The 27816-nt window shown below is 44.9% G+C and overlaps 1 protein-coding gene across 1 annotated transcript in view; it reads right to left on the minus strand.

Annotated features, from left to right (window-relative positions):
• LOC146075361 (hexokinase-2) overlaps window positions 1-27124 on the minus strand; it is a 49535-nt gene extending 22411 nt beyond the window's left edge. The window contains exons 1-4 of the mRNA XM_083184515.1: window positions 26848-27124; window positions 15234-15396; window positions 2784-2932; window positions 513-632 (exon numbers count right to left, since the gene is read on the minus strand). Of these exons, the coding sequence (XP_083040641.1) occupies window positions 513-632; window positions 2784-2932; window positions 15234-15396; window positions 26848-26910 (495 nt within the window). The 5' untranslated portion in view covers window positions 26911-27124. The remainder of the gene's footprint in view (window positions 1-512; window positions 633-2783; window positions 2933-15233; window positions 15397-26847) is intronic.
• Between the last annotated feature and the right edge of the window lie 692 nt (window positions 27125-27816).

Genomic DNA, 27816 nt, shown 5'->3' on the forward strand with positions numbered 1-27816 from the left:
ATGCCTGCCATCAGGTAAAGGCATGTGGCTTCAGTATTTGACGTCCGTGTAAACATAAGAGGTAATATTCAGAGACATCTGCATTGTGTACAGTGCAGTAATGTGCCCTGTAGCAGACCCACCCCCTAAACAAGTGACATAGTAAGCAGTGCCACTGGATCTGATGAGTAGAGCACTGCGTGGACAATCCTAAGGGAGTATCGGATGGCTCCATAGATAGTTGTAAGTGTGCTGTTTCAGGAACCCTGGGTGCCACCCGCAAATGCCATGGACCAGAGACAATGCCACCTTTGTTCAATGACACCTTGTACATCCCCAGCTACTGCCCTGATTATTATGTCCTAGCTCATTTGCTAACATTGCATTTGAGAATGGAACCACAGCAACCAATCAGATACTCAACTATTGCAAACATTAATGGCAGATTGGTTACTGCTGATTGCAAATCTGTCTACACTTAAATCAATGTTAATAAACAACATCTATGTATTGGTGGGTCATTCTGCTCTCACCTCGTCCAGCTTAGACTGGTGGCAGGGGAAGGAGAAAGTGAATCCTAGAGGCAGCTTCTTGTCCTTGATCTTCAGTTTGTCCATGAAGTTGCCCAGGCACTCCGCAATGTGGTCAAACAGCTGGAAATGAAAGCAAGATTTTATGCACCAAGACTCAGGATTCAATCCAACCTGACATGTTATCACCCATAGCCCTACACTCACTGAGGTATGTGAATGACAGAAGCTGGGTGGATATGTAACCCAACACAGTGTGGCCACCCCTCTTCATAGCAGCCAGAAATATCTTAAGGTGGCTAATGGCAATATGTATCAAACCTTCTAAAGAGGACAGGTGACAGTGCCATATTTCGCACATCAGAATTCTAGATTTATTTTATTGACTAGATTTCCAAATGCCTATACTTGATGCAGTCTCAGTTGACTCTCTTTACAGACCAAATGCATTGAGATGACAGGCACTTATTTAATGGCTTAAACGGACGCGCAAACAATAATAGTTACGTCATTTCTAAGAATGTATTATCTGTGATCATTTTAAGGTTTTCCTGGTAATTTCAAGCCGTGGGACTTTTTTTCTATTACACTGTTATCATTGCCAAAGTGCCTGACACAACATGTCATGGCAAATCCCAGCATTAAAGATGGCAGGAGCTGCCCAGAGTGGAGCCGGGATTGTGCAAGTTATTGTAGTTGGGCGGCCGTGTTTGTACTGCTGGAATCTCTCGCTGGCAGGAGAATGATTCTTGTGTGAGAGAGAGAAGCTAGAAGCAGCGCACAGGACAGGAGGAAATGCTGAGGAGGAGACATTCTACAAGCTGCCCACATTCTGCACAGCTTCCAGACAGCTAGGCTGGCATCATGCTGCAAATTACACAAATATATATATATACACAGTGTATAAAAGTGCACCATTCCGGAACCCTTCCTCGCTGTATAAACAGCTCTTTTACAGGTCTGGAAAGGATTGTCATCATGTCAGTTCCTTTCATACATAACATTAATCTTAGTCATTGTGTTATAATGTCTGTCAACCTATTACAGGGACCACAGTACGTATCACAGTAATACTTCCTAACGTCAGTGACAATAGAAATATATAAGGCAATGTTCTTTGCAAAGTAGTATCTCCAACTACTGCTACTCACTTTTCTAAAGTTACTTTAATACATCACCTTCTGACTTCTCAAACAAAACAGGCTGACGATGACCTAATGCGGGGGAGATTTATCAACTCTTTGGGCTAGATGCACAGTGGACCTTATTCTGGTTGACTCGCAAGGCTGCGCATTTCGCAGCCTTGCGAGCTACCCAGACGCCACCCACACGGCTGCCCACACCCCTTTCGCATGCCACTCTTACCCGCACAGCTGTGAATGGATGATTAGCATAATCAGCTATTCACAGCCTTGGGTTCGTGGGAGCAATCATATGATTGTGGGCAATCATTAAAAGATTTCTCCAATGCTCGCAGATCTCCGAGCGCCCTGTGCGGGAAGCGGGAGGGCAGCTGACATCAGCACCCCGCACCAGTGAATTTCCATAGGAACACCCAGCATTTTCATGGGAATCCCCTGGCCCACCGCCCCATGCCCCCCGCCCAGACTTCTGTGGGCAAGTGTCAAGAATCGGTCCCCGTGCGAACGCGCGGGGGACTGACTAAATCACAATCATCCCCTAAGCTTCTAAAGTTATAAAATGGAGAGTGATAAGCAACCAGCCAATCAGATCCTACCTGCCATGTCACAGGCTGTGTTTGAAAAATGTCAGGCAGGAGCTGATTGGTTGGGTGTTTATCACTCTCCATTTTATCACTTTTGAAGCTTGGTGCATCTGGCCCTTGGAGACAGATAACAGGCAAACATAGGATTTTTCTGGGAGGGGTTTTAAAAAATTCTAACTTACTAAGGTCCCTTCACGGCAAAATGCTGCGATTCACGGGTCTATCGGGAGGGGCCCCTATAATGAGCCTGCAAATCATGGAAACTTGCAGCGGGGGGGTGGAGATTTGTAATATCATGCCTGCTCTATCTTGATTGTCAGGGGAGGTGGTTCTGGGTACTTAGAAACCCTCCCTGTGTGCGCTAGTGGATAAAGTGGAAAACTACTCATAGCAACCAATCAGCTCCTAGCTGTCATCATTCTTGCCCAGACTGCAAAATGACAGAAGCAGATTGGTTGGTACAGTACTTTAGCACTTGCCTAGATTTGATAAATCTCACTTGGAGTTCCATTAGGTGTTTCCGTTGCACTTCTGGAGCGTGGACTCACCTGTGCCCCGCTGCCCCTCATCAGATCTTCCGGGATGGCATAGATTTGGTTCTCCATCTCTACCTTTTTCAACCCATTGTCAGATACTTTCACACGCAGGACTCGAAAGTTGGTTCCTCCCAAATCCAAAGCCAGGAAATCTCCATTTTCTACACAGGAAGCAAATAAGATGTGTCAATAATTTTTTTTTTTTTAAATATTGTCAAGTCATTATCATTTATGGAGTTTGCGTTGCATTCAGCATTAAAGGCGAGGGTGACATGTATCTTGTTTCTGAGTTAAGAAAAGACACATGTCTATTTATGAAGCAGTGATAACTCCTTTTGCCAGAGAAGAGACTGCACCACTTTCCTCTAGTTAAGAGCGATACCACAGACAAATCACAGATTTCACAGGCTACTACTGTATGTCCCAATAACCTCTGCTACCACTTTTGAGATAGCTTTACCCAATAGCCTGTGAATCTAGAGAAATTTCACAGCATTTCTTCAGGATCATATCCCACTGGACTTCTTACCGGCAATGACCTCCTCCTAAGGGCTAATCTCCTTGCCGACAGTGACAGGCTGCCACGTTGGGTTAGTAAACCACCAACCGGGGGTTTTAAAAAGGAGCATTTGTAAATTGCAGCATAATGTAACAATGTGATAAACAGCAAATAACTGTTCTTAAAATAGGGGGATAGACCCAATAATATCAGCAATCCCTTAAGAAAAAAATATATGATATGGTCTATTACAAAAGGTAGAAAAGCCATGTTTATTGCAGAGCTGGACATATGGTATATATACAGCACCCTCCTTACATTGATACCCAAACTATAATACAAGTTTTGTACTTATAACCTGGTGGTATAATGCACTATGGAGGTCATTCTGGTTCATAAGCTCCCCTGCGTGTTCCCACAGGGGAGCAAAGTTTAGCTGCTGTGCATAAGCATTGATGCGCATGTGCAGGCTCCGTTTGCGAATAGACATGGCGACTTGTATAGTTGCAGGACGGTTCGCACGAAGCAGTGTGGGCAGGGGGCGTGGGGAGGCAGACACGAGTCGCGCGCATAGGAACGCCCAGCGTTTCATAGGCATTCCCATGGTAATTTGTCCGTGACGCAGGTGCCGGGGACGGGATGAAAGCTGCCCACCCGTACAAGGGCGCCACAAATATGAGTCACCAGAGAGTGACTTAGATTTGCGAGTGCTGTAGCAATCAATCGATGGTCGGCGATCATCGAATGATCTCTGCCCCGCACGCAAACTGGATGTTTATGCAAAACAATTTGCATGCGTGCGGCGGGCAGACCGCTGTGCGGGTGGAGTTTGGTTGACTTCCAAAGCTGCGAATTTCACAGCTTTGCGGGTCAACCAGAATTACCTACGATATGGCTACAATAAAATTCATGCGTGTTTGAGACCCAGAACAACATCTATCATCAGTCTATTCCTAGCATTGATTCTGCTGTGCTGGCTACAGTGAGAAGGATTACACTGCCCAGAACCATTGTGCAAACACAATGGGACGGCCTACAAATCAAAAGCAGCCAACGCATTTAACCCCTTAGAGAACAGGACAGTGGGCGGAAGCAACATTATTGCACGCATCACATGGATCTGTTTCAGTGTAAATAAAAAACACATTACTTCACTGCTGTTCACGTGGCGGCTGGTGTCGGGGATGATGGAAAACAGCTGTTTTCTAGGAATAGTTCCATATACTACTTCTGTACAGACTGCTGCTAGTATTTATGTACTTGCTCATCATACATATATGTAACACATCCACTACGAAACATTTCATAATTCAGTCATATTCTGCACACAAACTATGTAAACCAGGGATGGGGAATCTTCGACCCTCCAACTACACATCCCAGCATGCCCTGCAACAGTTTTAGCATGGCCAAATAGAAAAACTGTAGCAGAGCATGCTGAGACGTGTAGTTCAACAACAGCTGGAGGGCTGAAGGTTCCCCATCCATGATGTAGACTCTTATTTTGTGAAACCTTCTGTGGACAGCTACAGTTGTATGTTTGTACTGTATGTTGTTGATGCAGTAGGAAAATGCACCAAGGGAGGGCTCATTCCACTGCCTGGCTAACACCCTTTGGGTCCTGGGCAATATGCACCGGCTTCCCCCTCATTCCCCACTGGCTGTCAAAATTAACCACATAAACCAGACCCTTGACCCATGGGGATCTAGGTTTTAATCCTATGGATCATCTGGCTATGGCTCACAATGAATGGAGTTCTACCGAATACATAAAAAACATGTACATATAAGAATACCCTTTGTGGGACACACTTGTTATATTAAAGTCTCCTAGAATACACACAGATTTAATGAAGAACCTGACACTGATTTAGGTTATGGGTAAGGCTAAGCTTACCATAACATCCCTATAAACTACATTTTGGTTCCAATTCATCATTGTAATTTGGTTTAGTAAAACCACTTTGAAGTGTTTTGATACAGATTCAGTTTTTGGGTTGGTTAAAAAAAAAATTGATAATCATTGAAAAAGATCGGGGGGGGGGGGGTGGAATTACTAAAAAAAAAAAAAATTCAGATTTTGAACCGTAGGCAGTTCTCAACTGGGACTCGGATCAGATCTTCTTGGGAGATCTGGACTGGCTTTGGTTTGGTTTAGATGGTCTGTTGCCTCACAGCACTGGTTTCAAGGGGTGTGATTCCAACCAGGGCCCTCTATGAAGTCTGTACATTGGGCCCGAATTAGACCTGATCGCTGGGCTGCAAATCTTCGGAGCCCCGCAGTCAGGGAAACGTCGCCCCGCCTGAATATCTCCCCGTTCCTGTGCATGGCTGCGAATGCATACACAAGCCATGCACACAGGGGGAAATCCTTCTGGAAATACTCACCATGCAATGGGACAGATGTAAATGATTACATATTCTCTGCACAGCACTGTGTAATAATATGGGTTATATATAAAGAAACTACAATACTATGTGTAACCAAGTAATAAATGACAGGGCAGACAGGGTTATTCCTATTAGGAAGTAATTGGTGACTGATGCACCGGTTATAGCAGTTGTAAAAGTCTGAATAAAGCTTTCACTGCCCTGACGTAATGCCCCACAGACTAACGAGCCATGAACAATCACGGTGAAAGCATCATTTCATGCAGCTGTACCAATGAGGTATAGATGTATGAAGCAGTGATAAGGGAGGAGAAGTGAGCCAGAGGAGAATTGGCCCATGGCAACCAATCAGCTAGTCTGTATAATTTTGTATTATGCAAATGACAGATGTTACTTCAGTGCTGATTGGTTGCCATGGGCACTTCTCCTCTGGCTCACGTCTCCTGCCTTATCACTGCTTCATACATCTAACCCACTGATCCAGTGGCGTAACTATAATTTAAGCACCCCCCGCCGATAATAAAGCAGCACCCCCCTGGCCGCCCATGCCCCCCACCCCCCGCAGATTTACCTGTATTCGCTGCTGTGGTCCCAGCTCCCCTTCTGGCTTCATTCTGATGCTATGAAAAATGGACCATCACAAAATGTCCGCCCCATACAGCAGACAGTTTCAGAGAACGGTCTACTATATGGGGCGGACAATTTATGATGGTCCATCTCCATAGCATCAGAATGAAGCCAGGAGGGGAGCTGGGACCACCGCAGCGAATACTGATCTGTTAAGAAGTGGAGATGCATGGTGAGCGCATTGGTACACTCTGACTGTGGACTTTTTTAAGGTCCAAATATTTGAAGAAAAAAATCAATAAGGACTCATGAGTAGTGTTTTGCCCCCCGGGGACATATGTTTCAGAGCCCATTTGAACTGGTATTATTCAGTTCCACCACCTCCGGTAATGGTACCTATCTGATTCCTGCACCTTAGCCCCATTTCTGTGGATCACTTCTATCGGGACTATTTATTGTGATTTTACTATGTGTCTTTTGTATTTTATGCTTCATTAAATTGTACTTCACATTGTTACATTTATATCTCTTTTATGATATATACTTAATGGAAATAATACCATAAAGGAGGAGCACCTGAACATACTGTACCTAGCACGGTTAAGAAATTACCCAAAAATTTTCTGGTGTAGTATTGAATAAAGAAGTAGTCAGGTGTGATACAAGGCTTATGTGAGCTGCGGTCAGCTGGGGCTCACACATGCAGCTATGGACCTAATTCAGCACAGATCGCTAATCGGACCTAATTCAGCACAGATCGCTAATCGGACCTAATTCAGTACAGATCGCTAATCGGACCTAATTCAGCACAGATTGCTAATCGGACCTAATTCAGCACAGATCGCTATTCGAGTGATTATAGACAACTGACTGAGCACTGCATTGGCATTGAACTTGTGCGCACGAAATTTGGGACTGAAAATGCATTGCAGTCGCAGTTTGACGGACAAGAAGCCAGAATTTATGGACGGAAACAAAGCATTTTCTGGGCATGTTTGAAAAAACACAGGGAAGCCCAGGCGTTGTGAGGGTGGATCTCTGATGTCAGCGCTAATCATTTCTAGCCTGTGTCTGTTGCAGATTAATGGTAGCCTCAGTCATAAAGCAAGATGTACTAAGCCTTGAAAAGTAATAAAATGGAGAGTGATAACCACCAATCAGCTCCTACCTGTCATTTTTAAAACACAGCCCGTGGCATGGCAGTTATGAGCATTGGCGAGTACTTTGTCACTCTCCATTTTATCACTTTTCAAGCTTAGTACACCTGGCCCACTTACTAAGATGGAATGTACTCTTCGATGTGCCGGGATTTGGGAATGGATCTACGAATGCCTGTTATGCAATGCATTTCCCAATTTTGCAAAGGACATTTATTCTTTGTTTCTAGGTGGCTGCTTTTTGCTCGCAGTCAACTGTTTTTGTTTTTTTCTGGAATTAGCGATCAGTGCTGACCCAGGCAGGCCCTATAGTATGTATCAAGTTTCTGCATGTGAACAAGCAGGCATTTCTGCATGTGTAAATGCAAACTACCTGGAACTAAGTAACGGGTCCCTGACCCTGCTCTTTACCAGGGTCATGGCTGAGACCCGGGAATTTGCCAGCTGCTGGACCCAGCAAATTCCTGGCTTCAATGTCTGAAAGGAGTGTTACAAATTAGGTCGCCATACCCTGCTGCACCAATTGCATGTGTCTTAGAAGCCCATAACAAAATAGATTTTAGAGACTAAAAAATCTGTACTGCTGCTTTTAATAGCAATACAGGATTTAGCTGCTTTTACGCCCCCTTTCCACTGATAACCCCAAAAATTGCCAGTTATATCATTCCACAAATTCCCAAAGCTCAGCAGACCTGGGTAAAAAGCGGTGTCATTTCCTTTTCCACTATCCAGGTTGATGGTTCCTTTTATACTATCCAGGTTCATGCGTGTCCATGTGCAAAAGCCAAGTGGAAAAGGGTAGTTGCCGGTCACAGTAGAGTGTATGGGAAGCAGCCCTGCATGTGCTGAATAGCTGGGACGGGGCTGATATAGAAATCCATAGGTGTGATGTGTAAATACCAAAAAAAAAGTCAGACAATTACTTTACCCCAGGTTGGAGATATCTGTGGGTGAGACAGCCATTTTGGGGGATTTTCCACACTATGCCTTTGGAAAACATGCAACTTAGAGAGAGAAACATAATTTTACGTTCAATTTTTTGTATATTTTTTCACACCAGGCAATTTTTGTAAACTGTTTCTGCAATTGGGGATGAGGGGGGGGGGGGGGGGGGGGGGGGGGGTCAGCTATGTTTGTTCCCATAAACACTGGACATATTGTGGTCTTTTTTCATAATAATGTACTTCCTTTATTTCTCCTACAACATACAGAAGGAAGTTGTTGCAATGATTTCTGTGAGGAAATTTAGTAAATGGCATAATTCTTATATACACTGGAGACATCTATACTATGTGCATCGGCTACCTGCCAAATGCTATGCAGGTTGGGCCTCTGTATTAGAAAGGGGCCAAAGCTTGAGGGTGTAGAAATGCCCCAGCAGGTGCAGAGGGCAGAATGGGGGTGGCCCATAGAGGACTAGGGGCCAGATGCACTAAGATTCAAAAGCGATAAAACAGAGAGTGATAAAAAGTCAGGTTGTTTATTTACCAACCAATCAGCTCCTGTCTGACATTTTTCAAACACAGTCTGTGGCAGGTAGGAGCTGATTGGCTGGCTGCTGATCACTCTCCATTTTATCACTTTTGAAGCTTAGTGCATCTGGCGCTAGGTATATTATACTTGCCGTACCTCCAGTGGCAGCTGACTATGCAGTGCAGGGGGCTAATTAGCACATACAGCGCTCAGGAAACAGCAAAAGGCTTCACACATTCTTAAGACCACCCCAGACTCCTGTGAAACTAGCCAATCAGAATATGGTTTCAGGCTTAGTAGCATACTTTCCTAAATTTTAAAACAACTCTCCAAGAGCAGCCCACAGAGGTGCAGCAGCTGTGGTCTTTGAAAGCATAGCCAAACATCCATGTCTTTAGGCCCGAGCCCCATGATGATAAATCCTGTGGCAGATCTAAAACTATGGCAATTTGCATAAGTTTAGCCCCGCCTCATCCTGCTACCTGCAATTCCTGGCTTTGGCCCTTATTCAGAATCGTGCGGTACGGCCCGCGTGCGGCCGTACCGCCGATGTTTTTTGTCTGCACATGCGCAGAGGTCATTCTGCGCATGTGCAGCCCCCTTCGCCGCAGACGGATTTCGTCCGCCGCAAAGGGGGCGGATAGGGGCGTGAGGGGCTTCAGCCCCTCATTTCCCTATGTGTACGCCCCGCGTTTCATGGGCGTTCCCATGCAAACGCGGGGCGTATGCATGGTAATGAGGGCATGACGCCCTCATTACCATGACATGGGGGCGGAAAGCTGACGTCGCCGGATGTCAGCTTTCAGCCCCCTTACAAGCTCCCACACGGACGATTGTCCGTGTGGTCTGAGCTTGCGGGAGCTGCCGCGGCGTGCGGGCCTGCCTTCGATGGTCGTCGACCATCGAAGGCAGGGGGCAGCTCCCACCATGGTGGAGGCGTAGCCTCCACCATTTTTGAGCGGATCGCCAGCCGTCCGTGTATGGACGGCCGTGGCGATCCGTCTGGTGGGCGGCCCTTGGTTTGTGCGGTCGGAGCCCCGTGTGCGGCTCTGACCGCACCAACCAGAATAAGGGCCTTTATCTGCTAGTTTGCAAAGCGGGTTGCTGCATTCTGGAGAAACCATCCAGCACAAATATTACATACATGATAACATGTATGGTTACATTTCCTAAGAGGACGTTTTCAGCATCCCGGTGCATGGCATGTCGGCGGTCACAATACTGTTCTCGGTGAGGATGACAATGCTGGAATAAGAACTGCAGGCATCCCGAACGTAAGAGGTAGCGTTACCCTGGGGGTGGATTGGGTTTAAGCACTGGTGGGCGACTTGGTGCAGCAAGTGCAGTGCACCGGGCTCCTGGGGACCTGAAAACTGGTGAAGGAAACAGCAATTAGTGTTATGTGGCAGGAACGGGGCTGGCTACATAACAGCCTTGCTGCTGAATTTAGTACCAGCTGCAAGCGGTGCAATTTCTTTTCTGGGAGACACAGATAGAGGGCAATGCAGTAGTCCTCAGTGAAAGAATGACGATTTTATCATGGCTGATCAGCCATGTATCCTTACAGTATAGTGCGTATTCCCTCTTCATTACCCAGCCCATGGGAGAGATAACACACATGGCATAGCTGAGATCTTTTGTCACTCTTGTCTTATTTGTACAGTATGTCAGGAGCGGCTCCCTGTCCTCGGCCGCTGCTACATTACAACAGACTGAAATGTTTAAACAGCGGGTGTGTGTTCCCCATCCATTGCCAATAGCACAGCCTAGAAAAACCACAGGCCATTTGTCTATATGCACAGCTGTAGGGAGACAGCATTGCTTACTGCACAGAAACCCTGAATTAGCAATGACCTGCCAACAGTAAGACAGCTGTGCTACGTTCTATGCAACATAAAATGTGCAATCAAGTGCCCAAATGCATCCACAGTACAGCCGGACATGGACTATTCTACAGTAACTATTGCAGAGAGGAGAGTCACATGTGACATGACTGAGAAGCCACGTATCCATGGTTATATAGAACTTAATATTAATACGAAACGTCTGCTCAGGAAAAGCTGATAGACTGGAACAGCCGGGTGTACACAGGTATCAAAGGCATGAAATCCACGCCTTATGTGTTACACAATGGAGACATACAGTATATTAAAGGCACATTAACGTTATGTTATAAAAATGTTGTACAAAGGCCCCTTGGGTATTTTTTTGCAACAAAATGACCCCCATTGTACTTGAAGCACTACTACTGTTTTCTGCAAATACCCCCTGATATATGTACTAAGCTTTAACCTTTTGCACCTCACCTTTTCATACAGAACTCATACTGCAGATAGAATGACTTCATTTTCTCTGCTGTTTGTTAGGAGAGGAGGGGATGGAACAGAATGGACATCGGAGGAATACTTACAGCTGATGCGGTATGTATAGGACTAAGAGGAACACACTAAAGTGAGGTGTACCAGGACAATATGCTGGCCATGGGCCGACGGTGTGTATGCACAGTAGAATGAGATCTCGTTCTGTCCGCATACCGGTAGGCCGTGCAGCATGGCCAACCGGACATTACTGCATGCAACCGTGGGAGCAGATTGAGCATACACTCTTGCCAATCCGGCCAATATGTTGTTCCATTTCAGCCAATAAATAACATATAAGTTGAGATCTCTCCGTGTAACTGTCTTCCACCTTTAAATGTATTCATAATAACGGCAATATAGTCCAATACTGTGGGATAAATGAAAATGGGTGCGAGAAGCCGGAGGTGTGTTATTCCACTCAGACATGCATGGATTTTTGATAGCAGCAATCTTTACAAGGCAAACTGGTTTTGGCTTGTAATAGATTGCCGCTTTACTCACACACTTCCGGCTTCTCGCACCCTATTACATTTACCCCTGTACCTGCCAGTCTGAATTGGCAATATTTTATTATAAGCTAATGTACAGAATGTCTCCTCAGCCCCGTACACACGGGGCTGCAAAGCCTCCTTGCTGAGAGAGGTGCTTAAGCACAGATTGCTTAGCACACATTGCGGCACACAAGCGATGCGCGTGTGCTGAGCGATCTGTGCTGAGTAGTGTTTTTGCTTGGCAAAACACTGTGATCTAGCAGGATAGACAGTGCATGCATCTCTGCCGGCGATGGCGATGCGCAGGACCACGCATCGCCATCGCTACACACGGAGCGATCTGTGCTTCATTCGAAGCAATCTAGAATCAATTTAATCCCCATCGCTTAGAAATGGTGCTTTAATCGCCCCGTCCATTAGTCTCACCGTAACTATATATTTTTTCTTTTTGAACATATACAGTGTCTCTTCCCTCTCCTCTGTTATCTAAGTGGAATAGAAGGGGTGATAGATTTAGCAGAGTCCTAGCACTGTACCTTAATGGATTATTCCAACATGATGCATTAAATAAGCTGCGGCTGGTTGTCACCTATAATGTTATTTTACTATATTGTTACATGTGCATACCTCCCAACTGTCCCACTTTCCGTGGGTACTTCCCAGGTTTGGGGAAGTTCCCGCACCCCGCCCGGGGATGGAAATGTCCCGTGGCAAGGGGTCAGTTGGAAAGTCCCCCCTGTCACGCACTGAATAGTCTATTCCCGCAGCCACAGGGGCTGGGGGCACGGTTAGAAGCTCACAGAGCCTCTGGGCCATGCACCCACAGCAGCAAAAAACAGGGCGTGACCTCACGAAATGACATGCATTGTAGGCCACGCCCCCTTCCCGGCAGGTCATGCCCCCAAGCGCATGCAAATATCCCGCTCCGAGGACACAAAGTTAGGAGGTATGCATGTGATAGGCAAACGATTAGGAATATTAAGGAAGCCTTTGACACATGCCCTTGTTGGCACTTTAGGGATTACATTAAACTGAAATACTAGCAATATGTTTTATTATCATGGCAGCTATGTGTTTTGCTAGCATGGCAGGGGTTTATTTACCTGAGGCTTTGCAGGGTTTCAGCACTAAGAAATGTTTTCAACTGGGAGAGGTTTCACTGCCCAAAGTCATCATTGTTCTTGCAGAATAGTGAGAGCTGCCAAAATACCAGGCCGTGGAAAGTCTCTGCCTCTCGTCTTTTATGATCATTTAAGATATCTGGGATATAAGAGGTGCTTGAGGGCCTCAAATAATACACAGTGGACTGAGACAGAGATTTACCAATACAGTATGTGCTGTGGCTCCGCTGTGCAGCGCTGCAATGCACGTTACAGAACGAGTTGTATCAGTTCCCCAGGCCATACAGGTAACAGCAGCATTTTTACAGGTTTTTGGACTTATCTAGTCAGTTCTAGTGTCAATTATACCCTATGGAATGTGGCATATAATGATATATAGGTGGTACCTAATATTATATGAATTTTTAGGGGAATATTCAATACTCTTCATTTCTAGGTAGTAGGTGATCTTCCTATTGTTGGAATTGCTATTCATTATAAAATGTTATTGGCAAATCATTGTTATTTATTTTCCAAAGTTGTATGGGTTACTGCAGGATTACGGGGTCGCTATTTAGAGGATGTAGTGCTGGGCTAGCCAAACCGGTCCTCGAGATCTACCAACAGCCCACGTTTTCCAAATCACCTAGCTGGTGCACAGCTGTAGTCATTACTAACTGTCACATTTCCCAGACTCCCTAGTTGGTGCACAGCTGTAGTCATTACTAACTGTCACATTTCCCAGACTCCCTAGCTGATGCACAGCTGTAGTCATTACTAACTGTCACATTTCCCAGACTCCCTAGTTGGTGCACAGCTGTAGTCATTACTAACTGTCACATTTTCCAGACTCCCTAGCTGGTGCACAGCTGTAGTCATTACTAACTGTCACATTTCCCAGACTCCCTAGCTGGTGCACAGCTGTAGTCATTACTAACTCACATTTCCCAGACTCCCTAGCTGGTGCACAGCTGTAGTCATTACTAACTCACATTTCCCAGACTCCCTAGCTGGTGCACAGCTGTAGTCATTACTAACTCACATTTCCCAGACTCCCTAGCTGGTGCACAGCTGTAGTCATTACTAACTCACATTTCCCAGACTCCCTAGTTGGTGCACAGCTGTGGTCATTACTAACTGTCACATTTCCCAGACTCCCTAGCTGGTGCACAGCTGTAGTCATTACTAACTCACATTTCCCAGACTCCCAGACGTTGGTGCACAGCTGTGGTCATTACTAACTGTCACATTTCCCAGACTCCCTAGCTGGTGCACACCTGTAGTCATTACTAACTGTCACATTTTCAAACATGCTGCATTCATTCCTACTATAGATACTACCTGATAAACATGAACTGTTGGTAGATCTTGAGGACAGGTTTGGCCACCCCTGATGTAGTGGTAGTAAGACAACAATGAGATATATGGGCTGGTTAAACACAACAATTATGTCATGTTTACAGTGATAACACACTCACACACGGTTAAACTTAATTTAGTAGCATTACAACCATGTTGGTATAGAGGCACTGACATCGCCTTGTCCACATAGAGACTGATATAATAATCGCATGTCCTTATAAAATAGCAATCCAATCACAAAAAAGCAAAATATGGAACAGTTTTTCCATCTGCACCATTTCTAGGGCTTTCACTAATCTGACCATAGACCAGGCTGTGGTCATTGCTGATATCAGAGACCCTCCCAAAAAGTGCCGACATCTTTACAAACACACCCAGAAAATGCAATGTTCCCGCCCCTAAATACTGGCTTTCTGTCAATCAAACTGCAAGTACTCTGCGACTGCTATACATAGGGATAGGTATTCGCTATTTGCAGCTGCTCCTGCACAATGTAAACGTTGCACACGCATAGTCGTTCAATGATCAAATGGATGGCGAATCTCTGATTGGCGATTCATGCTGAATTAGGCCCCCAATGGCCACACTTAAGGGTCACTACATTGGGAAAATGTGCTTGTTTGTTGTTTGGACAAAACCTGGTAAAGGCGGAGGAGAGAAGCTGCTGGTGGCTATGCCGGGTAGTCATCAGTGGCCAGCCTCAGTGTAACTAGTGCAGTCTAGCTCTATGCTTAGAATAATCTACGGCAAAAACTGCTGATTTACCCAATCTCATCTGTCTGATGTGTGCTGTACATTGTTCATATACATATCCCGTCCATCCTGCAGCACAGCCAAAGGCCAATATATCTGCAGCTGTGTGGGTTAACATCAAATTCAGTACACTTACCTTGATCGTCCGCTCAGTCTTTGTGATGTCCATCGACATATCTGTTATGTGTGTACCCAGCCTTAAACTGATACAACTGCCATAGAGACAGCTTGGCTAGATAATATTTAACCCCAGGTGACCTTCAGCTGATCAATACATAGTTCATGCATATCACACAGTTGGGTGCCTACCTGTGCCATCTGGCGTGGATCGTACAAAGGTGGGCAGCATCTTCACACAAGCAGTGGGGTTGGTTTCTGATCCAAGTCCTTTCTCCATCTGCTTGCTAAATCTGTTCGATACCTCCAAGAGTGTCTCATCGGACAAGCGCATATGGTAGAGGTACTTGTCCACCTGTGGATAAAGAGAAGTCAGGTTATAATACTAACATTTCACACAGCCTATGCAAGAAGTACAGATAGATACACATTTCCTGTGACACATGGGTGAGCAAATATTTACAAAGATGGGAGTTCTACTGTAGATGGGATGTTGCCCATAGCAACCAAGCAGAATCTACTTCTTATTTATTTAGCACCTTCTAGAACAGGCATGTCCAAACTGTGGCCCTCCAGCTGTTGTGAAACTACATATCCCAGCATGCCTTGCCATAATTTTAGCATTCCCTAATAGCAAAACTGTGGCAAGGCATGATGGGACTTATAGTTTCAGAACAGCTGGAGGGCCATAGTTTGGACATGCCTGTTCTAGAAGATAATAGATAGAATCTGATTGGTTGCCCATAGCAACATCTCATCTTTACAATAACTCCCAACTTAGTAACTAAACCCCTTAAATGTGCATGCATTTATTTATGTGTGTAAGATGCATACCTCCCAACTGTCCCGATTACAGTGGGACAGTCCCGATTTTCGGGTCCTGTCCCGCTGTCCCACCCGCGGCAGGCATTGTCCCGCTGCGGGGGGTGGCAGTTGGGAGACCCCCAATCTAATAGAATAGACGCTGTGCGCACGCCTGAGCACAGGCTCAGCACACATAGCGGCTCTTTGCTCAGCCAGGCATAACACTGCGATCTAGCAGGAGACATAGTGCATGCACTACCTATCTCTGCGGACAATGGCGACATCGCCATCACTATTAGGCATACACTGAGCGATCCGCGCTTCATTTCTAATGATAAAAAAATATATTTTACCATCTATAGCAGCAACATGCTTATACTTGCAGGTACTGTACAAGCAAATAGGCCTGAAAGGACACACCTATCTGAGGTTTTACAAAGTGACTTTAAGGAAGATTTAAGAATACGTTTACTTCTGGTTAGAGGAAATAGCAGCAATTATATCTTAGCCCATAATTATGACATGCTGTAATAGCAGAATCCTCCCCATGAATCCTAGTTACATGTTACCACTTCTCCAGGATGTTGTTCAGCCTTCTAAACGGACGGATCCTTTTAATCCTCCGATAATGAAGATGTAACCTTAATACAATACAAAGAGTGCTTAAAACATACTATGGTGAAGAATAGTTCAATTATAAGTGATAATTAGATTGTTAGCCTCTGGGAATAACTGTACCGGGGAGAGGTAACCTTGGAGAGAGGTAAAGTGGAAAGTTGCTCATAGCAACCAATCAGCTTCTAACTGGCATTTTTCTTGCACAGTATGAAAAATGACAGGTGCTATTGGATAGACTCTCTCTCTCTCTATCTCTCTGTTATATCTCTCTGTTATATCTCTCTGATTTGATAAACAACCCCTCAGTATTTGCAAACCAGTTTATGAATGCTGGTATTCTGTGATAACATATGAAACTCCAAGGATAGCAGATGATTTAATGGAGCAATTTCCCACTGAAGTCACACAAGGTAGCCTCTTCACTGACTGCTTGTTGCAGCGGTGGAGGAGGAGTATGTACTGCACATGTGCAAAGTCATGGTTACTGGAGAGGGATCTTTAGATCCAGCTCCTGCAGTAATGTAACTGCCAGGCTACAGAGTCTCTAACAGAAAGCTTTGCTTTCAGACATTGATAAATTGTTCCAGTCTACAGTCCCCATTGCGATTTATAGGGGCTTTGGTATATGTCCTGTGTTAAATTACTCTGATGCTGAAATGATGCCTTAACACATGGAGAAAGCTTTTTAGGCTCAATAAATAGGCCCTTATATATCTTACATGTCAAATAGCTACAGCATCATACTAGAGACATACAGTTCGGTTCTCCAGAAAATCCAAATCCAACCGATTTTTGTGGAATGAACTGAAATCAAAAACTCAAACTCCCGAGAAAATCCAATCTTAACCGAGTCCCAGTTCGGATTTTCCCTTGGTCCGGAATTCTAATATTAAATCCAAATTTGAATTGCAAGAATTACAATATTTTATTAGATTTATATATTTTTTTCTTTTAAATCGATGAATATTGACCCAAAATTGCAGGTGGTGGGCGGCGGCGGGCCAGGGTACTCGCCCATGGGAACGCCCAGCTTTTCATGGGCGTTCCCATGAAAACGCTGGGCGTTCCCATGGAAATCGCCATGTGACATGGGTGCCGGCAGGGGACATCTCCGGATGTCAGCTGACCGCCCATTTCCTCCCAAATGTGCACACAAATATAAGGGACCTGAGATTCACTTTATATATGTGTGCAGGTACCACGTCTTTCGATGCTCGGCGACCATTGAATGATGCGGGAGGTCCCCCCCTGGCCTGCGAATGGATGTTTATGAAAAAAATCCATTCGTATGCCTTTGGTGCGAACACGCGGTGTGAGGGGAGGAGGGAGTGACTGCATTCGCAGGGCGGGTTCTGGTGGACTCGCATGGCTGCCAATTCTCAGCCTTGCAAATCAACCAAAATAACCCCCTACATGCACTTTGGATGCTTGACGTCTTTCTATGTAGTGCTGTGAAATAATTATGACTCAACATTATTAAAACTGTGCATTGTGTGTGTGAATGTAAAAAATCCATAAGACACTTTTGGGAGAAGTCAAAGCTTAACACTTATTTTTCAGATGATAAACCCAGACTTCAGAAAATTGCATATACAGTATAATGTATATTACATGCCTCAATGGAAAGAACCAGCTATTAATTGTTGTGTAAGATACCACGCCTTGCTGGAACCAGTCAGTTATCTAAGCATGTGACGCCTTCTCCTGCACTCCTTCCTTCCAGATCTTGCACTATCATACGCTCAGTTTGCATCAGGATCACGGCATTTACACTGCACAATATGAAGGGGAGTGAGTCAGCTTCAGTAGGCTGGGGTGTCTGGTTTCAGTTCTAATGTGAACAGAAATGCATGTGACGTGGGGAAACTTCTCAAACGAAGGCATTGTTTCTCGGAAATGGGGAACTGAAGCCGAATTAGAATAAAACTACTGCTTCCCCCGTTCCCATGTACCGTCTATATACAGTATACTAATTAACTAAAAAAAATATATTTTTTTTTTAAGCCAAAGAACTAATATAAATGAGTAAAAGAACATTTACCGATTTATCCTCTCAGTAACATCCTCATGATTGAGGCCACCCCTATGCCAGTTACCTTAGTCGCTACTTAACCACTACGTAAGGATTTTCGGCAAGGAAGTACCCCACCCTCCTGTGTCCACGCCACCATCTATTACCTTTAGTAAAGTGGTGAGCGAAGCGGAGCAGCGCGAGCCACCAAGCCCGAAGTGTGGCAAGCGGACAGTGGTTCTACGTAGGTTCTGTAACATAAGCGGTAGCCATAGAGATGAGGAAGTACTCATCCATCTGTACTACAAAGACGTGTAATCAATTCTGGCCTTTTTCAACAAAAACCTATTCAATGTCATTTCTGATCTTGCAACTTTCGAAAACATTACAAAAGTCGGAAAATACGTGGATCAGCGAATCTGCCTCTATTTGGTTGGAAACTACCGCTATTTCAACAATTTTCACAGCGGTGAGTCCCAGCCAAATAGGGCAGGGATTGAATAGGTACGGGCCGTTATTATCGATTATCGGAAACATCATCCAGCATTGAATACCGCCCAAAGTTGTCTAAGGGTAGTACAAGATGTTATATGTTTACCGCTAAAAGGGAGAGATATATCAAGGCTTGGAGAGAGATAAAGTGGAGAGAAATAAAGTGCCAACCAACTAGCTCCTGTCTTTTTCCAACACAGCCTGTAACATCACATGAGCTGATTGGTTAATATTTCATCTCTCTGGACTGTGGGGTCTATTTATTAAGCCCTGGAGAAAAATAAAAATGGATAGAAAGGGTTGCCCACCTTTCCGGGGGCCGGAGAGGGACCGGATTTTCGGGAGACCTGCCAGCCATTCCGGGAGGGTAGGAAACCCTGACATATATCTTCAAGCTTTGATAAATTTCCCCCTTTATCGCTCTCTACTTTATCTCTCCCTGAGCTTTATTAAATACCATCAAATAAGTCAAAAATGCTTGACCTGGAATCATGTATTTTGGAGTCCTCACACGTACAGTATCACACTGAAACACCAGTGATCTCATCTCTGTACTGTGACTCACTATGAAAGTGATGTAACTGATCCTCAATTGTAATTCTTAATATTATTTTATCATTCCTACAGACCATTCTATTTTTAACGATCTCCCAATTAAAATGATCAAGAGAAAAGAAAGTTTAATTAAAGTTCTGCAACAACCAAAAGAAAAGCAATAACTTAATTTTTTTGCATTATGACACATGATCAGAAGCTACATACCAAGTACAAAATGTTGGCTTAGTAAATAACATAACCACTAGATACAAGTGGGGAAGTTCCCAATAGCAACCAAAGAGCTACCTATGATTTTATAGAAGGTACTTGATCCAGGGTTGCCGACCCTCCCGGAATTCCCGTGAGTCTCCCGAAAATCGGGTCCCCCTCCCGGCCCCCCGGAAGGGTGGGCAACCCTCCCGGAATCTGGGGGACCCCCCTGAACCCACCGAATCGCGGGTCTCAGAGGAGGGGGCGGAGCTAAAATGGCACAATCGCGTCATTTTAGCCCCGCCCCCTCCATGGATATCAGTAATTTCTACTATTTCCCGTAGTGGGGGCGGGGCTTAATGACGTCACAGTCAAGCCCCGCCCCCCGATCGGGTAAGCAAAGTCTCCTCTCCGGGCTTCTCCCGGAGAGGAGCATTAAAAAGTCGGCAACCCTGACTTGATCAATGCTAGCTAGATGCTGATTGGGTGGTTGCTATGTGTGGGCACGGTACTTGTTTCATAGTACGGCGCCCACGATTTTCAATCATATGGCATCTTCTGCATTGTATCGCATCGCATGTCATATAGCCGCATGCGATGCGATGCGATTTTAAATTGTATAAGCACCCTACTGGGTGTTTTCAATGTTAAATGGCCCCCCTATACGATTTTTAATTGTATAAGCACCCTAATGGTTGCTTACAATGTTAAATGCACCCCCACGCCACCCCCACTATCAACGCCAACCCTAAGTGTGGCGAGCGCAGCGGTACGCGTCCTCCGACTTTTTCATACCCCCAGTATCCACGTCGGCGTGGAGTTGTTTTTATACAGTGTGGCGGTTGATTTTATACAGTGTGGCGAGCGCAGCGAGCCACCGTGCCCGAAGCGCGGCGAGCCCTGCGAGGGGACGCGTATTACTTTACACGTATTCCGCGTCCCCTCGCGGGGCTCGCCACACTATCTAAAGTCAACTCCACGCCGACGTGGATGGTGGGGGTATGAAAAAGGTCGGAGGACGCGTACCGCTGCCGCTCGCCACGCTTCAGGTTGGCGTTGATAGTGGGGGTATAAGATCGGGTGCCATCACGTCGCATACCATTGTAAGGCTTATGGTATACGATGCGATGGGCGCCGTGCTAGGAAACAAGTACCATGGGCACTTCTCCACTTGCAATCTTCTCTGCTCAGGTGAAGTATAATTATAGCTCCTGTCACTATTGGACTGTTTTGGACCCCACCAAGCAGCACATGTGGAGAGCAAAGCCATCATGAAGATGGAGGGGAGGAGCTCCAGGCCACCGAAGTCGGATGAGAGGATCCCTATGTGGCCTGGCTCTTTTGCATAGGGAAAAGCAGGCTAATGCCATATACTTTCAATGTGCTGTTAGCTAATGGAGATAAGCTCTGAAAAGCTAAGCTCTTTAGAACTTTTTAAATAGCCCAATATCGCTGTCCCAATAGAGAACTGCTGGGAGGCTGCTGGGAGCGCTTTGGTACTGAACACAGGAGATGTTACCAGTGCTACAGTCTTCTTAAATAGGTGTGATACCTACTTTTTCCATTTGTGCATGTATTAAGGACGTGATTTGCTAAGTACTGTAGTTGCAAAATAGTTAGTTCCCTTATGGAAGAACACGCATGCACAATATAAGGCAGTAGTGTTTTATAAAGCACCCATTTATGTAGCTGAGGTCCTCCTATGGCCTCCTTACCTTCTGCTCTCTAAGAACTTCCTACCTGGTTTGCTTCCTGTTGTAAGTCTATATCAGGGAGTGCATGTCTACATTACACATATTTTATGCATGACACCAATGTCTGTGCTGACATTACCTCCTGTTGCATAGTCCTGTGACCTTACCCTGATGATCATGTTGTGTAATACTACGGACAATTCCTGATGCTTGAAGCGGTATACTACACTACTCAGTGACAGAGAGAATGTCTAACTACTCCCAACCTATATGAAATTCTGTACAATATCATTTGTACACACACACACACACACACACACACACACATACGGGATGCGGTCATTTGGTCTACTGCATTATGGTCGACAGTCATTAGGTCGACATGCTAAAAGGTCGACATGACTCTAGGTCGACATGGGAAAAGGTCGACATGATTCTAGTTCGAAAGGTCATTAGTTCGACAGGTCATTAGTTCGACAAGGTCATTAGTTCGACAAGGTCATTAGTTCGACATTGTCTATGTCGACATTCACAAGGTCGACATGGAGTTTTTCACTGTTTTTTGAGCCAACATGTGCCGACAGGCGGTATTTCATGCCCTACCATCCACTAGGGCGTGGTGGGAGAATAAAATAGTGTGCCGAGCGTAGCGAGGCACCGTGCCCGACGCATAGCGAGCGCAGCGAGCGATGCGAGGGGATGCAGTGCACTTTAAACTGTGTCCATGTCGACTGTGTTGACATTCAGGTAAAAAAACAGTGAAAAACCCATGTCGACCTTGTGAATGTCGACATAGACAATGTCGAACTAATGACCTTGTCGACCTAATGACCTGTCGAACTAATGACCTTTCGACCTAGAATCATGTCGACCTTTTCCCATGTCGACCTAGAGTCATGTCGACCTTTTAGCATGTCGACCTAATGGATTCGACCTAATGACTTTCGACCATAATGCAATAGACCAAATGATCCCAACCCACACATACATGCCACTTGAAATGTATTCGTCACCTGCAACATTAATATATTGAATCATTGGTTTGGGAGCATCTGTAATGTATTTATACCTGTACCATGAACCCAGCATTATAAATGTAAGGATAACACTAAAACAGAAAGTGTCTTAAATGTCACCTGTGGATTGGGGTTACGTATGGTGTATATTGTTATGAACAGTGATGTCCAGCCATAGAGAATGGCCACAGAGTGGCAGCACAGGTGGAAGGATTGCCATTGGTTGTATAGCACAATTTGTTAGTCCCTAATGGTATTGCAATACAGGAGTGATGGAGTGCTATACAAGGACACTCATGAATGAGCCATGTTTGCAGGAGGAGGGGGCAGTATTACATCTGGGTAGATGATGTCAGAAAGTCAAACGTGACTGACTGCAGGTTTGTGCTAGCCTCCTGCATTCTGCCCATGTGACCTGATTTGTAGCCAATCACACTGTGTAGAATCAGTTTAGAGATACTACATATGCATCCATCACTCTACAGCAGGCTGCCAGGGCAGGAACACCATAGCTAGGAACACCATAGCTCCTGCTGTGATCTTATGGGATGATACCAACACATAAGGATTCAACATATTTATGAAGAAAACAGTAAGGTCATTATATTCTGCATTGGGTGGTATACTTTATATTTCCATTTAATTACTTTATCACCTCTACCTGGTCCCTTACATTTCACACAATGAAGTAATATTATGTATTCCCCAGCTACTGTACATCCAGCACTGATAGCAACTAAAGGAATATATGAACTAAAATACCCAACATCCATGTTAGGGGTCATTCTCTGGTCTGCAAAATGTAGGATGCCTGACATGTAACGCTGGGATGGTTGTCAGTAAGGACACCAGCTCTGTAGTAATACGCTGGTACAGCGCTGCCTGGACAACTGCAGTGCACTGAGTCACAGTCAGCAGGGAGCCTTCCTCCCCTTCCCAGGACAATGCATGAGGACTGGGGAGGACACAGAGTAGCGGCTGAGCACAATGCAAAGGCTGCACTGTAATGTACATACATTACTGTCATGGATGCTAAAAGAAATGTGCTCATATTTACAGTTAGTGAAGCACATGATGAATTCCTTATGAGCACATAACAGCAGCATTAGGTACTCCCTCTTATTCAATACTCACTTTACAAATACCTTACATAACTAAAATACGTGAAATGACATGTCCTGTAAAATATCTTGTCATGTGGCTGCTCAATGTGGTTGATGCCATGACACTAATGATAACTGCTCTTAATCCTACATCTGACTGGCCAAATTATGGATTGATTTCAGCACAAATCGCCGGGGATATGATCGCTGAGCTACCATATCCCCATGTGTACGGGACAAAGGTAGCCGGGAGTGTGCTCCTGCGACCAGCGGCTTCCCCCGGCAGAGAGTCTCGTTTTCAGCAGCGACCATCGCTGGTCGCTGATAAAAACAGGACACTCAGCAATTTGGTTGTTGAGCGATATATCGCTCAGCGACCAATCGCTCCGTGTGTGCGGAGCTTTACAGACATGTACACATGTATGTGTTCCCAAGAGCCTTCCAGTTTCCTTGAAAGGTCATCGAGCGTTCCACACGGCTAAACCTTATAAAGCCTGTCTATCAGTGAGGTAGCATCCTAAGGGAATCCACCCTCAACCCCCTAGCAACCTTCACCCCCTAGCAACCTTCACCATCAATACAGATCAGAGGACAGCGACATTAACCAAATAAATGGCCAACTGGAACATTCACATTGACATTAAAAATGGACAACCATGATTTTACACATACCTTTGTTAGGTCAACAAAGTCTAGATTTACAATAAAACCTCAAGGTTGACATGAGTTTTTTAATTTTTGTGTCAATGTCGTCACCTGAGCATGCAGACCCCCAATTAGTGTACCAGGTCCCCTAGTAGGGGTCATGAGCTTCCTGCTTGGTGCCTCGCTGCGCACTTTATGTTCCCTATCACAGTCCACATGGCTGGTAAAGTATGAAAGCGTTTTAAAAAAACTCATGTTGACCTTTTCCTGCGTCAACCATTACCATTTTGACCTTTCTCTTGCGTCAACCTTTTGACCATGTTTGCCCAATTAACCGTTGATCTACCATGCAGATCCCATCATGAACTATGTGTGTGAATTCTACCTGACATAGAGGGGGAAAGGACAACCAATTAGAATCGACTTCTTAATTATTTAGCACCTTCTAGAAAATAATAGATAGTATCTGATTGGTTGCCTATGGTAACATCCCATCTGAAATAGAACTCCCATCTTAGTAAATTTCACCCAGCGGGTATATAACATTCTACATACTGGTATAGTAGGTGCACCTTGAGTCACTGTCAGGAATGAAGCATAAATGAGCTGGTTACAGAAGCAAAGTGGTGAGAGCTCTGTGGTGAGAAGTAGAGTTGGCCAGTATGGATGTACAGTACTGAATGCATAGGGTGGAATAAGCATTTCTAGAAGTACATGTTTCTTCAGCATGGGAAGGAGGAGCAGAGATTTCCCTACTACAGATATAAAGCAGAGACATGTATAGTAGATATGGTAGAGAAGGAAGGAGACATTAGTAACACACAGACTACCGTAGCAGGAAAGAGTTAATGTTGACAGAGGGAGTCAGGCACACACATTGAGAATTTCCACACTGCTTCCTGCTTTAGCTGGAAATGAGAATTTCCATTTTATAACAACTGTTGGTCATTGGGGCAGAAACAAAGCACATCAGAGGGTTCTTACGTTAAATTAATAGGGGAAATCCCATCTAGGGGTTACTCTTATGCTGTGACCCAGCAAAGGACAATTCATTTACAAATACACGAAAAACCATCCAATGACACATTGGTGGTTCCACGTTCTGGAAAATAACATCTTTTCTCAGGAAAACCAGCATAGTAATCACATAATTACCATAGTCTAAAGGTGGCCATACACACGCAGATTTATCTGCAGATCTGTCTGGTTGGAACAAAAACATGGTTATGGATGAGTGCAAATGACAGTTGTCCATTTGCTGGAAAATGACAAACTGTCACTCATCCATAACCATGTTTTTGTTCCAACCAGCCAGATCTGCAGATAAATCTTACTAGTGTATGGGCACCTTAACCCTCAGGTCACACTTGCCAAAGGCCAGTAACTAGGTGCTACACTAGTAGTGCTTCTCACTGTATATACAGTAGATCATTATTACATGTATACCTGAGTACAAGTGGGACTGTCCTGCTCAGCACAAGCAGCCCCCCCACTTACTCTAGATGATATATATACAGTATGCTACCATGCTTGTGTAAACTCAGTTACTAAGCTACCTATAAGGAATGCTCAGGCTCAGAACATTTCATAAATATACAAATTGTTGGCAGCCTGTGTGCTCTCTTACGAAACTCTTACTGGAAGCGCAGCCCAAGTTACTAAGATGCCATCAGAGACTTTATACAGCTACCACCCAGTGAAGGTGACTTCTATCCCCCTTTAACCTGAATGACCCTGTCACTGCTGTCACGGACACCAGGTCCACGGCATATACACCACAGTACCTATACCACAATATATACACACACCACAGTACGTATATCACAGTACCTATACCACAATATATACACCACAGTACCTATACCACAATATATACACACACCACAGTACATACATAACAGTATGTATATCACAGTACCTCTACCACAATATATACACCACAGTACCTATACCACAATATATACACCACAGTACATATAGCACAGTACCTATACCACAATATATACATTACAGTATGTACTGTATATCACAGTACCTTTACCACAGTATATACACCATAGTACGTACACCACAGTACATATATTACAGTACATATACACACCACATTGCCTATATATATATATATATATATATATATATATATATATATATATATCACAGTACCTTTACCACAGTATATATACACCATAGTATATACAACACAGTACCTATACCATAGTATATACATCATAAGACCTATACCACAATATATACACCATAGTATATACATCACTGTACCTATACCACAGTCTATACAACACAAGACCTACTGTATACCACAATATATACACCACAGTACATACTACAGTATATTCACCAAGATACCTAGGTCAGCAAAGAAAACTCATTCTCAGCTGATAACATCATTGTTCTATTAAACCATGAAGGGTGATGTGTGCTAAGGAACAGGACATACTGTATTTTACATGAGAAAAATCTAATTCTTTAACCACTTCTGTCAATTTCAACACAAAAAAGAATTCTAGTGTAGAGATAGATAGATAGATAGATAGATAGATAGATAGATAGATAGATAGATAGATAGATAGATAGATAGTAGGGAAACAATGCTCTGTTCCTGGACTTCAGTTCCCCTTGAATGTATGAACCATCACCTGTGTTAAACCTCATGCTTACCTTCTGTACTTGGTCATGGTTGAGCTCTGTGAAGAAGTACGCCAGTAGATGGGACGCTATCATGGTTCCCTGTCACTGTGAATGGCTGTCCCCTGTGTCAGTGGCTGTCCCTGTGTTCCCCTGTAGAGCCGGCTTTCCCTCACTCCGCTGCTGTGTGACAATGTGGTCCATTCAGTGAGATGCCTCCAGCCAAGCCCCTAGTGACGTCACGCCTCCCCATCCTTAACCAGTTCCCGGCCGCAGACACGTCCGTCACACCCCCCTACGCCGCTGCTGCTGTGACTCACACCCGGCCAGCCAAGCTCCACAAACGGCGGCGCCCATCCTGCGGGCTGGGCGGCCACATGCTGGTGCCGCGGTCTCTGTGCGACTTATACGGACTTTTATTTGTATATAAAATAAAACTTTTAATACAAATGAAACTAGAAGTGATGTCACCAGCAGCAGCTCCCTCTTTATCAGTGGATGTACATTATACATACATGTAATAGTATATAGCGCAGTAAGGGGCCATACGTATGAGATGCAGTGACCGGGGCAGACCCGGCAGGCCGGGAGTGCCCGCGTTTATACACTATAGACACGTGTGCTGGGATGAAGCCGGCGCTGCAAGGGTTACAGGACACCTCCAGCAGGAACCGGCACGGCTCGCCATTGGGTAAGGATGGGGTGTGTGAGACGCAGGAAGTTGATTGGTCACTCTGCCGGCTAGGGGCGTGGCTATGTGCTTTGGCGCAGCGTGCCGTGTATCCCCTATAGCCGCGTACGGCACGACACACGGACAGGCAGACACAGCGACCGCGATGCCCCAAACCTGCATCATTACGCCAAGTCTCCGCACGCTGCCCCCACGGTCACTGGGAGGGCTTGCTGGCTTGTATGGGGATTAACGCTGGTCCACCGTCACTACACAGGGTGAAATGGCACTTTACATCGCTATCATCACCTACCTCCCAACATGATCCTGTT

Source organism: Crinia signifera, chromosome 4, assembly GCF_055691185.1.
Source record: "Crinia signifera chromosome 4, ASM5569118v1, whole genome shotgun sequence".
NCBI lineage: Eukaryota > Metazoa > Chordata > Amphibia > Anura > Myobatrachidae > Crinia > Crinia signifera.